A 17089-nucleotide genomic window follows, 5' to 3' on the forward strand; every position below is an offset into this window, starting at 1 on the left:
CCAACCTCATTGACTGTGGCCCACTGCCACAGTCCAAACACGGGACATCAGGGTCATACAGTGAAATAGCAGTGCCAAGGAGTCAAGAAACCAGGCTCTAGTCCTGGTCCTGACACTAGTTATCGGTATGACCTTGCACAGCACCTAATTCAGTATACCCCATATTTTTCTCTGTAAAACGAGAAGGTTAAAAATTCTTCAAGTTTTTTTTCTCCGCACACTATTCTCCATTTTCCCCTCAGAGAAATTACTTACTCATAATGTGGTTTCATTTATTTGAAGTCCTAAATCCATCTTCCCAGCCCTAATCTCCCTCACTGCCATCTGTCCACGTGCTATTTCCACTTAAATGTTCTACTAACATTTAACACTTAAAGGCTGTGCACTGCTGGGAGCGCAGGATAAGGGTACCACTCTTTGGGAAAGCAATTTAGTAATATATCTCAAGAGCAATTTAGTAAGGTATCTCAGTGGAATATGCCGATACTCTTTTGATACGGGAATTCTACTTCTAGGAATCTATCATTAGAAATGATTCAAAATATTGTTTTAAAAAAGCCATAAGAAAGGAAAAGTTCACTGCTCCCCCCACACACAAATGCGCATGCACACATGAACCCAAATTACCAAAAGTTGGGGTATTATTATATAAATTACAGTGTATAATTTTGATAACTAGTAAGTAGCTATTAAAATGATATTTATGATAGCTGTCTATGAAAACAGGTATAATATGTATAATTTAATAGCAAGTGAAAAGAATAGAATACAAATCACATGTGAATGTAAGTATGAAAACAAAATAAGTATATTGAAAGACTTGCAGGATATTAAAAAATAGTATTTGTTGTTTCCAGATATTATATTATTAATGAAAGGTATATTTTATCTTCTCTGACTTTTCCATACTTTTCATTTACATTTTCATATTACTTGTGTAATTGAAAAGGAATGTGGAAGCCAAACTCATTTCCTCCCTTCCTAAAATCTCCCTCCTCCTTGGCTTCCCCGTGGCATTCTGTGGCCATGTGTCTTCTCACTGTTAGGTGCTCAGCCCTGGAATTTTTAATTTTCTATTTTCTTTTCCCTTCAGCTTCACATACAAACAGTTACTAAATACAAAGGGATTTTTTTTCCACAATAACGTCTGTCCATTCCCACACTTTGTTCCAGAAAGGAGGCTCTCCAGTACTCATGCCAGAATGCATTTAAAAGTCACCTCAAAATACTCCATGTGATTTTCTCCCTCCCAGGTTTTGAAACCCTTTCCTTCGACACTTGCCTTTGCTTCTTATTATCTATCAATTTCAAATTGGGGCTCCACGGTGGGCCTCAAAAGGCTCTCATGTAATGCCTTTTCAACTTAATTCATTTTTTAAATTTCCCCTCCTCAAATTCTCTACTGTGCCCCAACAGAATTACTTTTTACCTCTGGGTTCCAACAGAGCGATAAACAAAATGTTGGTCCCAGGCAAATCCTAGAAGGGATTACTACACTCGTAGTTTCACTGGCAGTGAGGATGGGAAATGGTGTCAACAGACAGCAGTATGCTTACGGGAAGAACAAGGCATAGCAATTGAACCCTGTTGCTGTTGGTGGTGGTTTGTTTTTTTTTCTTAGATTTTATTTATTTATTTGTCAGAGAGAGAGGGAGAGACAGAGCACAAGCAGTGGGGAGGGGCAGAGGCAGAGGGAGAAGCAGACTCCCCGCTGAGCAGGGAGCCTGATGTAGGACTCCATCCCAAGACCCCAGGATCATGACCTGAGCCGAAGGCAGACGCTTAACCGACTGAGCCACCCAGGCACCCCATTGTTGTTGTTTTCTAATAGAATCACATCCTCCAATCAGGGGAAGGATTTCAGCAGGTTTCTGACAAAGCGCCTCACAACATCCTCATAGATAAGATGAGGTGAGCTAGATGATAGTATGATTTGATAAATGAATCAAAAATTAAATAACTGTACCTAAAGAGTTTCGGGTAAAAGAGAGGTCAACCTGGAGAGAAGATCCTACAGACACAATACAGGTCTCTGCAAGATTTTTTTTTTCTCAAAAACATAAATAAGTAACTAGAAGCTATTCTTATTCAATTTGCCAAGTGAAATATCTGGAAAGGGTAGTTAATATAAAGAATGGCAGAAAAAAGGACTAAAAAGTCCTAGAACACGTGTAATTTCAGGCTGATCATCAAGAATTTGAAATTAAATACAGATAAAGATGAATCCTTTCATCCAGGTTATAAAAACATGCCTGCAAAATGGGTGAGGCCTGCATTAACAAAGGTTCACATTTTATAGGGATTTCACAGTTGACTGTATCTCCAATGTGAGCCAGTGCATCATGTGGATGCCAAACAACCAGTATCATTCATTTTAGGGCGACATTTAGTAGACACCCAGGATGTCAAGCCAGGGAAGTATTTCTATTCCATCCTGAACTTGCTGAACTACAGTTCAATACGGGGAGCCATACTGTCATAGAGAAAGTGGACCACCTAGAGGCCATGCAAAGCAACATGATCAGAAGCAAAGAATCTGGAAATCAGGGTAAAAGAGAAACGAGGTGAAAGAAAAGGGGTTAGCTTAGAAAAGGGGTGATTGGGGAAGTGATAACACAGCTGTGCTCAACAAGCTCTCCATTAGATCAAGCTCAAAGGAGGCCAATTATAAGATGACCGACTTTAGCTCAGTGTAGGACACAATTTTCTATCATTAGATTGGCCCACACCCACAGTACGCATGGGCCACGTGACACTGGAAGATGACCTGCTAGGTGAACGGCTGGTTTCACAAGTGTGTTACAGAGTGACCAAGGTTTACAGTCATTGCTTTGATATACTCTGGGAGTCTGAAATTCTGAAAAGCTATTAAATAAGCTTGTGCCACCAAAAAACGAATCCATTTACTACCAAAGGATGTTAAGCTGGGTGGATTTCTCTCTACCAGTTTCTTTGGGCCTTGCTTGTGCCTCTGAAGCACTATTTTATTATTGAAGAATTCAAAACATGAAGATGAGCTGTTGAAAGTCAGAGAGGAAAGGCAACCTTGAGTTATACCCAACAGCTGTTCTGTCTCTTTGATGTTAAAAATCAATTGCCCAAAGGAGCAAAGGAGAAAACCTTTCAATCTTTCAGTCACATTCTTAGATCTCATAGCATTTTACATTCAAACCTAGAGCGGGAAAGCCTGGCCAAAAAAAAAAAAATGTGACCCTTGCATGGGAGGAAAGATCATGATCGTAGTCATTCTTTGTTCTTCTTAAAAATTGTTCATAACTTCAACCATGTGACATGCAATAACTTTATTCCAATCTACCACTGTGGTTCACGAAAATTAAATTTATCACACAACTGATTTTAAATAAGGCATCTAACATATCTTAAACATGACAGAGGAAAACATATATATGTTGTCATTTTTAAACTTCCACTTTCTATAAAATGTATTAATAGCAAGATACTGCAGAATGGACTGAAATACATTTCAAGATCACAGAACATCTTAATCATCTTTAGAGCAGTAACTTTTCGTCAACTTGGAGCTCATTAATTTGAAAGAAAACACAACTGAAGACCAGACATTGATGAAGGCTATTCACTTTTCACAGTATTAACATGTTAATGCTTTATTTGTACAGAAACACTAATTACACTAATTACAGTGGAACCTTATATCATTCATTGAAATATTCGTAAGCACTAAGGGCATGTATACTGATGAGCACTGAGTAATGTACAGAACTGTTCAATTGCTCTCCAAAGCTAATATAACAGTGTATGTTAATTACACTTGCATTAAAAAAATGGTAAAAACCAATTCAATAGCACTTAGTTGACATGAAAGAAGATAATTTCAGACACTCTTAAAATGTTAACGCCATAGAGGCAGTAAAGATCATTTAGAATATTTATCAATCTTCAAATTTGGAAACTGAGGCCCAAAGAGGTAAAGTACTCCTTACTCAAGTCTGGGCAGTTGGTTAACTATGGAGGAAGGTCTAGAACCAGGTCTCCTAGCTCCCTGTCAAATGCTCTTAATATCACACTACAGAGTACCTGAATCCCAAAGCAAATCAAAGCCAGGCATGCTGTATAAATGTCTGCGTCATACAGTGAACTGTCCTAAGCCCTAGAAAAGAAATGGGCATAGAAAGAAGACACTACTTTTCTTTCTTTTTTTTTTAATTCTTTTTTTTTTTAAGATTTTATTTATTTATTTGACAGAGAGATAGAGAGAGAGAACAAGTAGGCAGAGAGGCAGGCAGAGGGAGAGGGAGAAGCAGGCTCCCCGCCGAGCAGGGAGCCCGATGCGGGGCTCGATCCCAGGACCCTGGGACCATGAGCTGAGCCGAAGGCAGCCGCTTAACCAACTGAGCCACCCAGGCGCCCCAAGACACTACTTTTCTTAAAGAAACTTACAGTCTTGTGAAGAAAACGAACCTGAAAAATTGTTTAAGTTGTAGTTGCAGATCTTAATTCAAGAAATAAATATATGTGACTATTTTGCATGTTGATGTGTGTTCCCATAAATATTACAGGAGCTCTGAGGAAACATGATTCCTATGAGAAGGGGAGGTGGAGAAATGTCAGGGGAGGAAATGGGAGTTGAACTGGATCTTGCAAACTGGGGAGGATTTGTAAGGGGAGAAAGAAAAGACGGCATTTTAGGAAGATGGAACTGTGTGAATAGATACACATTCTACTCATATCTGTAAAGAGCTCCGCAAAACAACATACTATGTTATCACTCGTGTTAGGTAAGTGATACTGTCACTTAGCGTAAGGGCAATTTTCATCAAGAAGAGCATTAAATGTTTATTATCTGTCCTGGTGAACTGGGAAATATATCTTCTCAATAACATCTTCTTTCTCTAGCTTCCTTGACTGTGAGAATACAGTATATGATACATATAATACACAAAATATATGCTAATCAACTGTTTATGTCATCGGTAAGGCATCCAGTCAACAGTAGGCTGTTGGTTACGTTTTGGGGGAGTCCATATGTGGATCTTTGACTGCACAGATGGTCAGCACCCCTACCCCCCACATTGTTCAAGGGTCAACTGTATCTGCTTACTTACACCTCATTATTCCACAAAGAAATTGAGGTAGCTTTAAAAATTGGAAATGAACTAAGGAAAATGGTAAGCCCAGGAATAAAAGCAGCACCCACAGAAAAGCAGCCTACACAGTCCAGATGGCTGTCAGTCAGAGGTGGGGCCAGACGGATGGAAACAGAGGTGACCCTTCTTAGCATTTACAAGATTTTTCCTGCATTAGATTAAAAATAAGGCAAAAAGCTTGCAATTCAGGAGAAGCGGAGCCTTTGCTAATACTGAGATGAGAGAAATTTCTCCTGAGTCCTCATAAAGAAGCCACTGAATGAGGCAGTAGGTGCTGTCCTCAACCCCACCCCTGAGTCTATAGTTGTGAAGAGTAATTTCACATGGTGGTCCTCATACTACCACTCAGTATTGGACAAACACATCACATTTAGGTATGACCATTTACAAAACAGTGTGGCCCACATGCTTGGTCCTCCCATAACAGAAGAGGAAAATTTAGACTATGTACTGGATTGGAGGGACTATATATTCTTCAGTTCATATGGACTCATTTATTCACTCAAAATTTATTGATTGCATACAATGTGACAGACTTGGGAATATAGCCATGAATACAAGGGATGGTCATGCTCGTGAGTTAAATATTCTAGTGGTGGGAAAAGGATCACAGACAAACATATGTTAGGGGTGCCTTGGTGGTTCAGTCATTTAAGTGTCTGCCTTCGGCTCAGGTCATGATCCCGGAGTCCTGGGATCGAGTCCCACATCGGGTTCCCTGCTCAGCAATGAGTCTGCTTCTCCATCTACACACCACCCCCCGCCCCCAGCTCATGCTCTCTCTCAAATAAATAAATAAAATCTTAAAAAAAAAAAAAAACATATGTTAGATGATGATAAATGCTATTGGGAAAAATAAGGCAGGACAAGGTGATAGAGAACATGATGGGCAGTGTGAGGTTGGTAGTTAGAAAGGGTAATCACAGACAAGCCCTCCGACAGGGTAATGTTTGTGCAGAAATCAGCATGATAGGAGGAAGGATACTCTAAGACGTCTGGGAGAAAAGTGCTGCAGGCAAAGGGAACAGTTAGTGCAAAGGCCCCAAGAGAGAAGCATGCTTGGCATGTCTGAGTAACGGCACGACACCCAGCCAGACAGAGGCAGGGGAAAGGTCTTATGAAAATGAACGAAACAGGATGAGGTGAGAAAAAGGAACAATGGCAGAGTCAATCTTTGCTTCAGAAATCTCCTATTGTGTCTGTTTCAACACAAGCCAAAGGTAGTTGAGGACTGCCAGTGTATACCATAGAACACGACCATCCTTCTGTCAGCTGACCTACTGTGCTAAAACATGCCCTGAAATCACCCACCACAGGCATGGGCTTTTCTCTAAAGCCCAACTACACCATATGGAGAATATCAGAGCATGAAAACTAAGCTTATAATTTCTGACACTTAAATATCCACAGAAAGTTCTAAATTGGCTTCCTGGTGAAACCTCCAAAGTTTTTTGAATGCAAATCGCACCTTTATGTAACTGACATGCAGTATCAAATCATTCATTACATTTAAGCCGATGGAATGCTACAGGGCACCTTTCGAAGGTGTTGACTTTGATTTTAAAAGACAATCTGGCAATTGTGTGATAGCAGCATCCACTGTCTATTGAAGGCACTTATGTGTGTCAATAAAACAGTATCATCAATTTAGAGAAGACAATTTATGTTTGTTTCCCCTTAGCAGGGGACATGCATCCAGAAGGCTGAAAAATAGTATCCAATCATTTAGACACAAGTGAAGAAAAGGAGTGGAATAAAAATATCCCTTTATGCCATGAGAAATGTTGTCTCTTCGGAGCCTGTTCTATAAGACTCATGTGATCTTTTAACAGGTACTGAGACACAGGATCTATTAAGATTATCAATAATTGGGGGCTCCTGGGTGGCTCAGTCATTAAGCGTCTGCCTTTGGCTCAGGTCATGATCCTAGGGTCCTGGGATCGAGCCCCGTATTGGGCTCCCTGCTCCGCGGGAAGCTTCCTTCTCCCTCTCCCACTCCCCTTGCTTGTGTTCCCTCTCTCGCTGTCTTTCTCTCTCTGTCAAATAAATAAATAAAATCTTTAAAAATAAAAAAAGATTATCAATAATTGGTTGCATAATGAGTTTGGAGATCTGACTCCATCAGCAATTCCCCAGAAAAAATATAAGTAAATAGCAATAAAATTAGCAAATATTGTGTATTGTTCTTTCATTTATTTTAATTTAAACACTTTTTAACATTTTTAAAAATATTTTATTTGAGAAAGAGAGCACAGAGGGAGTGTGACAGGGAGAAGCAGACTCCCCACTGGGCAGAGAGCCCGATGTGGGGCTCGATCCCAGACCCCGAGATCATGACCTGAGCCAAAGGCAGACGCTTAACCGACTGAGCCACCCAGGTGTCCCTTGCGTATTGTTCTTGACAGATTCCGTCTCAAAGTGACACAGAACACATCAATGACCTCTAATGGACCATCTCTGTCTAACGGCTACCTTCACTACACCAGGAGTATTGGAGTAAAAAAGCTACGCTTGTAACTTCTGGCAAGAAGGAAACTGACATCGAGACTGGTTGTCCAATATGAATCTACAAATTGAACCATCAGTACCAAAATCTGGATAATATTAATACATACATTCAATAGTAAAAATTTTTTAAAATCTGTGAAGTTCAAAGGACACAATTACCTGCTCAGCCAACAATGAAGCTAAGCTAGAATACGCATCTGCGAACTCGGGACCATATTTAATGGAGTCCTGCAGTAAGGAGATAGCCTCTTCTTTTTTCTCCTGGGACCTAGAGATTATAAAGAGGGAAAAAAACAACATCTTTTAATAACACTTTGTTTAAATCCTCCGATTGACAATGAAATCTCATTTCTTTTAGCAAAGATAATCTGACTCCCTCTGGATTTCACTGCAAATGAATTACACTGGATTGTCTCAAGGTGCCAACAGTTTCTGTCCCTGAATTCTCAGTGGAAAGAGATTTAATGATGCTGCAGTTTATTCACTGATTTTTCTACCTTCTCTTTCCTGCTATGCACTTTCTTGAGAGCTTTCTTTAATATTTTAGAAGTTTGTTAACCGGCAACCTTGACACTCAGAGGAGCAATTGTGGAGGCATCCGTGGGAGCCGGTTTACAATGATGTGGAAGATGAGCTGAACCCCTGGAGTACTAGTTGGACCCCCACAGGCTGGGCTCCGAACAGTGGCTGAGCCACCTCTCAGGGACAAGCCAGCCAAACTGCTCACGCTAACCTTGGCTTTTATACCTAAGAGGCATCCATTTATACATAATATGTGAAGTTAGGAAATACTGTGACTACTGGCTGGCAAAGAATGATTGGCAATTTTATCATCATATTTTTATTGAAAATCTGGGCTGGTTCTGTTTTCTTCATTTTAGTCTTCTCCTGAAGGTGGTTATTTCGGGTTCAGAGAGGACTCGAGGCCCCAAAGTTATTACCAATATTTTGGGTGGCAGTTCTCTTTTCTGCTAGTGCCATGGGGGAAGCACTAGGTCATTATCTTGATGTATCAATATTTTTGAAGCCAAAAATATACACTGGCAGTGACCAATTTTGCTACTAATACAATTTCACAAACACAGACCACTTGCTAAGTGCTAGGTATTGTAATTGGTAAAAAATTGCTCCATAAATTAGTGGAATGAAAAACCAGAATCCCTGAACTATAGAGAGCGCACAGCCTAAGGGTCCCCCCACCTTTACTGGGTACCAATATAGGATTGGGTGCTTCTGTTTTCACTATTTAGGGTCAATGATCATTTATTCAGCAATGTACCTTATGCTCTGGCAAATTTTCACATAACAGTATTAATTTTCACAACAATCCCATGCAGCAGGTGTTCATTGCCTCTAATATTCATTTTTCTAATGAGCAAATTTGGATTCAGAAAAGCTGAGTGACTCATCAGGTTGATATAACCAGTCTTCTGGGTCGAGAGCCAGTGCTCCTCCATCACACCATATCTGCTTCTTCTAACTACTTAGAAACCCACCTCTTATAACCTTGTTGCTCAGTGTGATGCATGGACCAGTATCATCAACCTCACCAGGAACTTGTTAGAAATGCAGAGCCTCCAGCCCCATCCAGACCTCCTGAATCGAACCCTACATTTTAAAAAGATTCTCTGGTAATTTGTTCGCACACTGAGATTTCAGCAGAATTGCTCCATAAATTAGCCAAGGCAGCTCAGTGTAGCTCCTGCTGCAAAGACCCCACGGCTTCGGTCTCTGTATGAGGAAGACTGGAGAGGGAAAACTAATATTGACTCCATGAGTTTGAGTTCCAGGTGCTAGAAGCAGCATGATGCAAGGCAATTTTACCTGGAAAAGAGTCTTCTATCATAGACCTTGAAAACAAAAAAGTCATGTTTCCAGCACAGACCTTGCATTCAACAGTTCAATTTAGCCAACATCTATCATTGGTCTACTACGTCTTAGCTATTTCTTAAGGGAGGTGGCTGTCCACGCTACCCTCTTCTTATTGGGGGTGAGCTCACTCCTACTGGGCTCCTCTTGACGCACAGTCCAGCCCTTGAGAGCAAGGCGTAACACCTGTGTGCTTCACTGGATTATTTTTGGGATGTGGCTTGAAAGTTGCAGGGTTCTAAGAAATGTGCATCACAGCTCTCTTAGTGATGCTTTTTTTTTTTTTTCTTACTGTATTCATTCATTTAGTCAACAAACATTTAAAGAGTGTCTGTAAGACTCTACAGAAGTCCACTATGTTCACATACTCCTGGGTTTCTAATCTAAAATACACCTTGAAATACTTCTTCCATGGGCACATGTAAATGAAAGCTTATTTTTTTTAATCCAGGTAATTTGACTATTGATTTCATGGTTAGCAGAATTCTTCCTCCAAGGATTTCATAAATATTTTGTTTTTTTAAGATTTATTTATTTATTTTAGAGGGGGAGGGGCAGGAGAGGGAGAAAGAGTCTCCCAACGCAGAGGGCTCAACCTCATGACCCTCAGACCATAACCCGAGCTGAAACCAAGAGTCAGACGCTTAACCAACTGCGCCACCCAGGCGCCCCTCATAAATCTTTATTAACGTTAATTTGGAAATCCTCCCAAAATCCACAAGAAGATTTGGACTTAGGAAATTAAGGCTGAAGATTAATTCCCTCAGGATATAACGTGAGCTTGGATATTCTTCAAAATCAGCAGGAAAAAAACCCCACAACAATTTGATAGAAAGGATTTAGTGATTTTCATTTGTCAAGACTCACATCAGTTAGAATGGCAACTTAAACCTTTTATATATGAATTCAGTGAGATTAATTACCACTTAATGCAGTCTAGGAATCTAAACACTTGAGGCTATCTATTAACATTCATACGACACAGTGGAAGAGTTAGCAACAAAGTTATTCACAGGGAACTTAATTCTTTATGAAAAACTCTATCTCTATTAATCTCTTGAGGGACGGACACATTTTCAGAAAAATAGCTCACCATGTAATTTTGGCTAGTATAGGAGTATTGCAAAATGCAAAGACAAGACATTTCCTCTTGTTTCTGCACTCTTGGATGATTCTGCTTTTCCCTGGGAGCCTTCGAGAGTCATTAGACACCAACAGGTATCAGGCACATGCCACCTTAACACATATTTTAAAACGTTTTTTACAAAAGCCCGAGAAACTCATAAGCAGTAATTTTGTTGTTGTTTCTGAAAGGGAGAGAAATCGTGGGAAGAGACAGTTCCTCTGTCGTGTCTCCTTTGCTCAGCCTTTGGTGGGAGCTTATGAAATAGGTGCGGTTTTGACATAATAACTTAGAGCAGATAATTCATCTCCACAGGACCTTCTTTGGTCATATAATACCGTGATTACCACGTGAGCATTGAACTTCATTTCAACCTGATTCTGGTTTCAGAGGCATCCCTTTTCATATCCACATTACAGCCCATGTTTCTCTACTAATTTTCTCATATCAATTAAAAATTGGCGGCAATATTCCTGCAATTCTCTCGACTAGACTGCGCCTTGCTCAGTTTTGCTTGCTCACATCTTCGTTCCCAACTTGTTTCTAGTTCCCTCTGTCTTCTCTTACTACATGCAGACAACTGACAGATACATTTTTTCTAGAGCACTGCCTTCAACACGGTCTTTTATATAAAAATCTTCATTAAGGCCCGGCTGCATACAGATAGACTGTTTAAAACCTTCCATAAAGTGGTTCTGAGCAACATTCCAAACATGACCAGGTACCCACGGGTCCAGCCAGGCTGCGTGGCCTTTGGCATTTATCCTACAGAACCTAAGAGATCACGGATCCCACTGCTTTTCTACCCTCAGTGTACCTTAAAATCACTTCAGGTGCTTTTAAAAAGACCTTGGTGTTCCTGGGCCGGACCTCATAATAGGAAATTCTCCATGCGAATATGACAGCCATTCAGAATTGAGAATTATGGGTATAATTCATCCTCCTCGATTTACAGCGGGGGGAAATGAGACTCCGAGGACCTCGGTGATTTGCCCTGGTCCACGCAAGAAGGCCAGCGTCATGGAGGTCTTGTGCCTCTCGGCCGGGCATCCGTGCCAAGCCGCTTCATAGATGGCTTTCCCCTCCTCTCTGCGCCGACTCACCAGCTCAAAGCATGATCCCTCATCAGACCTCCTAAACACATAACAAAAGTGGAAAACAGAGATATGCTGCCTTTCTTATATGTTGGTTTTCTTCCTGTGTCTCTGTAAGGAAAAAAGACGGCAAAGGAATCGCCGTCCGGAAGCCCTGTTCTGGCCTCCAAAGGGGCAGCTGCCCTTTGTTCTTCAGCTCAACATTCCAGAGTATCTGGGCTCCAGCTCACTTTTCTTCTCCAAGGCCCCGGCACAGCACAGAGGGGCCCCTGCCCCTGTCTCGCGGAGGGGGCGCGTCCCTCCACCTGTGAGGGGCCGTGCAAGCAAGCGTCGACGCTTCCCGTTTCCCAGTAGCTGTTTGTTGGACACTTACTCTCTGCTAAGGACACAGTAAGTGATTCTTTGGCATTCTTTATTTTAATTCTCTTTAAGTATAATGGATTAGGCGTAATTACTGCCATTTTTAAGATTTAGACAATACCGGCAACCAACACCCGTATGAAAATAAACAGATTTGGAGAGCTAAGGGAGATACAGAGAGAGAGAGAGAGAGAGAGAAAGCATGAGCAGGGAGAGAGGTAGAGGGAGAGGGAGAAGCAGGCTCCTTGCTGAGCCAGGAGCCCGATGTGGGGCTCGATCCCAGGACCCTGGGATCATGACCTGAGCCGAAGGCAGACGCTTAACGATCTGAGCCACCCAGGCGCCCCACCATAATGATTTTTTAAAAAAGATTTTATTTATTTGACAGAGAGAGAACATGAGCAGGGGGGAGGGGCAGAGGGAGAGAAAGAGGGACAAGTAGACTCCCGACTGAGCATGAAGCCTGACGTGGGGCTCGATCCCAGGACCCTGGGATCATGACCTGAGCTGAAGGCAGATGCTTAACCGACTGAGCCACCCAGGTGCCCTAGATTTTTAATACAATTTAAATCATCATTAAATACACAAATGAATACGTTGCACTAAATGTAAAATCCCACCCCTAACAAACAAGTCATTACCCCTGGAAACCTCGTTCTACAGCAAACACCCAGCTGACAAAGCCAAAATGGCAGACTGATAGTTCAGAATCCACTCAGCTGATGTCAGAACTGCATAAAGGAGAGGGTCTGCATTTTTAGGGGTGATTGCTAAAGGTGAATATTTGGGCAAGAAAGAATCAGGAGCAATTTTGAACCTTTTCTTCAGTGAAGCCAGGAAAGCTTCTTAGAAAAGAAAGATTTAGGCAATTATCTCCGTGTGAAAAGATACTTAAAAAAAAAAGGGGGGGCAGAAAATTTCAAATAGACATTATAAAATTTCTTAATAATGGGAATTACTATGCTCTGACAGTATAAATCACCCCTGGGCCAGCATTAGACAGTATTAAAACTTCCCAATACATTCATTTTGGATCTATCATAAGCAATTTGGGAAAATCAGAAGCCCATTTTTAACGTAAGCCCCATCTATAGAAGACTATTCTGTTAGCCATTTACACTAAATTGACAGGTCAATTCAAAAGGGAGAAAAATAGGAAAATAACCTTTGCCATCTGAATTGACCAAGCCTGTGATTGAGCTAACTCCACAGGTTATTTCTCTGAATAACACAGAAAATGTTTGCACTAAGTAGCCCATAACTGGTGAATAAATGGATAAAAATCAAACCTCAGCATATCCCCCATGGACAGACACCTTCAGTCAGAAGTCAGAGAAAGGAACATTCTGAATCCCTTTGGAAACTCATGTCACACTATGGACTTCAGAGCTTCTGTTGGGGGTTCAACTAGCATTGGTGGAACCATTAGGGATCCCTGGGTAGGTGAGAGGAGCAGGTAAGGGTAAAACTGTCCCAGCGTGATAATACTTATTGCCTCTCAGCATCCTGCATTTCCTTATTCGCCAAATAAGGAAACATCAAGTGACTGCAGCAGCTGATGACCAATGATCCTTCCTGGACTAAAATATTTTGTCTTCACTTTCCCCCAAGATTAATTGTCCTCAAATGTTCGTGCTTAAGAATCATTGGGTGTTTGATAAAATGCAGAATCCCAGGCCTCCTAAGATTCAATAGGTCTGGGGTAGAGCCCAGGAATCATTATTCTTAATAAGTCCCTCAGGTGATTCTGTCAGGGTGGTCTTGAGCGTATGCTTCAGGAAACTCTGCCCTGGTTCTGTGTGGGATTTTCCTGTTCTACTGATCCTGGGTATAAGGCTAAATGTAAGAGGATGATGAAAGCCAAAAAATGAAAGAAGAATCCCTGGGACAATCAGAGCCAAAAGGACAATCACAGTGGCCAGTTGATTTGGCTGGATGATGGGGAGGCTAAGGGGGGGGGGGGCGGGGTGGAGGGGACACTGAGAAAGACTGCTGTTGGAAGAGGCAGTTTTCGCTCTCTGTGGATGCCTCTACTCTGCATCCAAGTCTTAGAGCCCATGTCATCCACGCGGGCATCACAGCATAAATAAAAATCTCCTAATATTCTGCAAGCAAAACTCCACTCTCTCAAGTTTCCCCCAGGAACTTCCAAAAGGCTAAAAGTCCTGAGAAGGGCTTCCTGGGACCAATAACATCTTCATCGTTGATTTCATGAGAGAAACATTAAGTAGAAATTAGAGCTTGCTCATAATGTGCAAATTTTGCCATTAAACCTTTGTAGCTTCCCAGGGAATTTTCCCTTTGGTTATATGGCAGTGGGGCTGTTTCTCTTGTGTGGTAAGTAAAAACGTTTGCATCAACTCACTTTCCTGGCTCTATCTCAATGACAGATATTTAGCGAAAGCAAGTAAGGCTTCACCATATTTTCTTTTAGTAATTAAGGACCTGTTAAGTTTGTCAATTTAGAAAACTTTTTGGATTCCTGTCTAAAATCTCATGACACATTCATTTAAACTAAAAGCAGATGCTTGCTTTGAAAAAGTATTGACATTTTGGGAGAATTTAGGAAATGCCAGCAACAGAAATAAATGGATTTGGCAATCCACTTGGCAGCAGTAAAATTTCCCATTAACCACAGTGTGAACTTGGGAGTGCTGGGGAGCTCCCCTAGTTATGACTGGGAGTGTTTTGTCGTTGTTGGGTCCCAAAATGATGTCTCTCACAAAGGAAAAAGATTATGATTTTTTTGCAGGGTGGGGGGGAAGGGGGACACATAGATTTTACCAGCTCTTCTGAAAAATTGAATTGTGAAAGTCAAATTGTAAATATCTGACAGATGATCTTTTCAGAACACACATTTTTCTATGGCTCTTGGCTCTACTATCTCTCCTGTATAGAGAAAGAAGAAAACTGGATCAGACTTTGTGTAGCCTCTTTTATGTTCAAGTTTACTGAGCACATCCCTGGGCAATGCTGTGGAAATACAGCTTCGGGTTTACTGGTGTTCCCGCTAGTTGTGCTGCTTGACTTTTTACAGAAGTCACACAGGAAAAGTGTCTGGAGGGCAGATTCATATTATGGGGTGATGAAGAATGCATTTTTTTTTCCAATTCAAAACTATAATCAGTACAGTTAGCATTAAAAGAGTAGATGACCTAGACCTCACACCCTCCCCCAGCACAGGTGGGTCTGCAGGATCAGAGTGAGGTCACTGCAGCCATAACGGGAGGCAGCTGGGGTGCCCACCCTGTGCGCTGCGGGTGCTCAAGCTCTGGTTGTCTTTAACACCCCTGTCCCCAGCTGAAAACTGAGGAGCAGAATGGTAGAAAGTTCTGGGGCCGGCTGGTTACAGGCGGCAGAGCTGCAGACACGGCTCACGTAAGACCTCACACACGAGCTGGCCCAGAGCGGGTCCTGAGGAAATAGTCCCTCCCGTTTCACTCCTTATTTATTTATTTATTTATTTATTTATTTATTTATTTATGAGAGCGCTAGAGTGAGAGTGAGAGAGAGAGAGCACAGAGGGAGAGGGAGAAGCGGATTCCCCGCTGAGCAGGGAGCCCGAGGCGGGGCTCCATCCAAGAACCTCGAGATCACGACCTGAGCCGAATGCAGACACTTAACCCACTGAGCCACCCAGATGCCCCTGTTTCACTCCTTTAGAAGGCTCTTGATGTCTTCATCAACTCAATGAGGTCACTGCCCGAACCCTGGCAGCAGGATGCTTGCCCCGCCCCCCCCCCCACGGCCTCGCTCCTGCACATCGGAAGCCAGCTCTGTGCCTCGAGTGCAGGGAGGTGAGTGGGGAGTGAAGGGAAATTGTCCCGAGCCAGCATCACTTCAAAGCTCATGCAAATATTTATACTAAGCCCTTCCATGGTTTGAAGGAAAGCACAGAAACTGTGCTCCCAGTTTGGAACCTGAAGGAGAAGGCAGCTGAGAAGAGCCTGATGTAGCCAGCATTCATTCACCCCATAGATAAAAGGTCCCTGGGATGATGCAGTGGGATGGGCACCTGCCTCGCTTTAGGCTCAGGCTGATCGCTGTCTAAATCCCAGCTCTGCCCTCATGAGCTGTAGGACTTGGATTAGATGTTCCCCCACATGTGCGTAGGTGGCCAAATCTGTTGAATGTGTACATTAATCTCTACCCTCCAGGTTCCTGCAAGGGTGGGAAAAAAATGCACGCAGGCAGTATGCTTAGCAGATTGTCTGATGCCTGGGACAAGGCAATAAATGTTACCTCCACTCGCCCCTTTCCCACTCTCCAGCCAGATTCCCGTCTGGAATTTCCACCAGAAGCCTCACCGACTAATTTCGTGGCAAAAACAGAATGCTGTCCCAGTGCAACTATTACATCTGAAGAGAAAAGCGACTTTTAAGTTCCTTTCTGGTCTTCCATTTCAGCTAAGGGATTAGAAACATGGGAGTCAGTTAAAACCACAGATTCTTGCAATTAGATGTACGAGATCACCTCGTCCCATCCCTTATTTCAAAAAGGAAGAAACTGAGTCTCAAGGAGGCTGAATATTGCCTGGAGCTGTTTAACTGCAGGGCTAGAAAATGCATTATCTACTTCTGATTCATTATTAATTTTATACCAAGAAGCTGAGCTTCAAATTGGAAGTGGGAAATTATGTCCCTGGGCTAATAATTAATCATAGCTAAAATTTATTTCATCTTTATTGGGGGCTAGGTCCTACGTTAAGTACTTAAAGGCATTCTCATGTGTAGTACTCATGAAAACAAGTTACTAGCATTATTTCACTTTATAAGTGAGTAATCGGAGGCGTTGCAAAATAAAACTGTTTTCCCAAGGTCACACACTACAACATGGTAGAACTGAGATCCAAACTTACTAAGTTCTTCTATAGCTCCTGGTCCTGAGGAGAGACACAGAGACGGTGTGACAGCAAGAAGCAACAGGGAAGTGCTGGCTATGGAGGTCCCACTTGATAGAGCTTACTGCTCACAACCCTCCCTTCCCTGCCCGGGTCCCAGTCTGTAATA

The 17089-nt window shown here is 42.0% G+C and overlaps 1 protein-coding gene across 3 annotated transcripts in view; it reads right to left on the bottom strand.

Moving 5' to 3' along the window:
- TMTC1 (transmembrane O-mannosyltransferase targeting cadherins 1) overlaps positions 1-17089 on the bottom strand; it is a 259957-nt gene that overhangs the window by 23976 nt on the left and 218892 nt on the right. For all 3 annotated transcript variants that reach the window (XM_078075832.1, XM_078075833.1, XM_078075831.1), the window contains one exon: positions 7794-7902. In XM_078075832.1, the coding sequence (XP_077931958.1) occupies positions 7794-7902 (109 nt within the window). The remainder of the gene's footprint in view (positions 1-7793; positions 7903-17089) is intronic.

This window comes from Halichoerus grypus, chromosome 6 (genome assembly GCF_964656455.1).
Source record: "Halichoerus grypus chromosome 6, mHalGry1.hap1.1, whole genome shotgun sequence".
NCBI classification, from domain to species: domain Eukaryota; kingdom Metazoa; phylum Chordata; class Mammalia; order Carnivora; family Phocidae; genus Halichoerus; species Halichoerus grypus.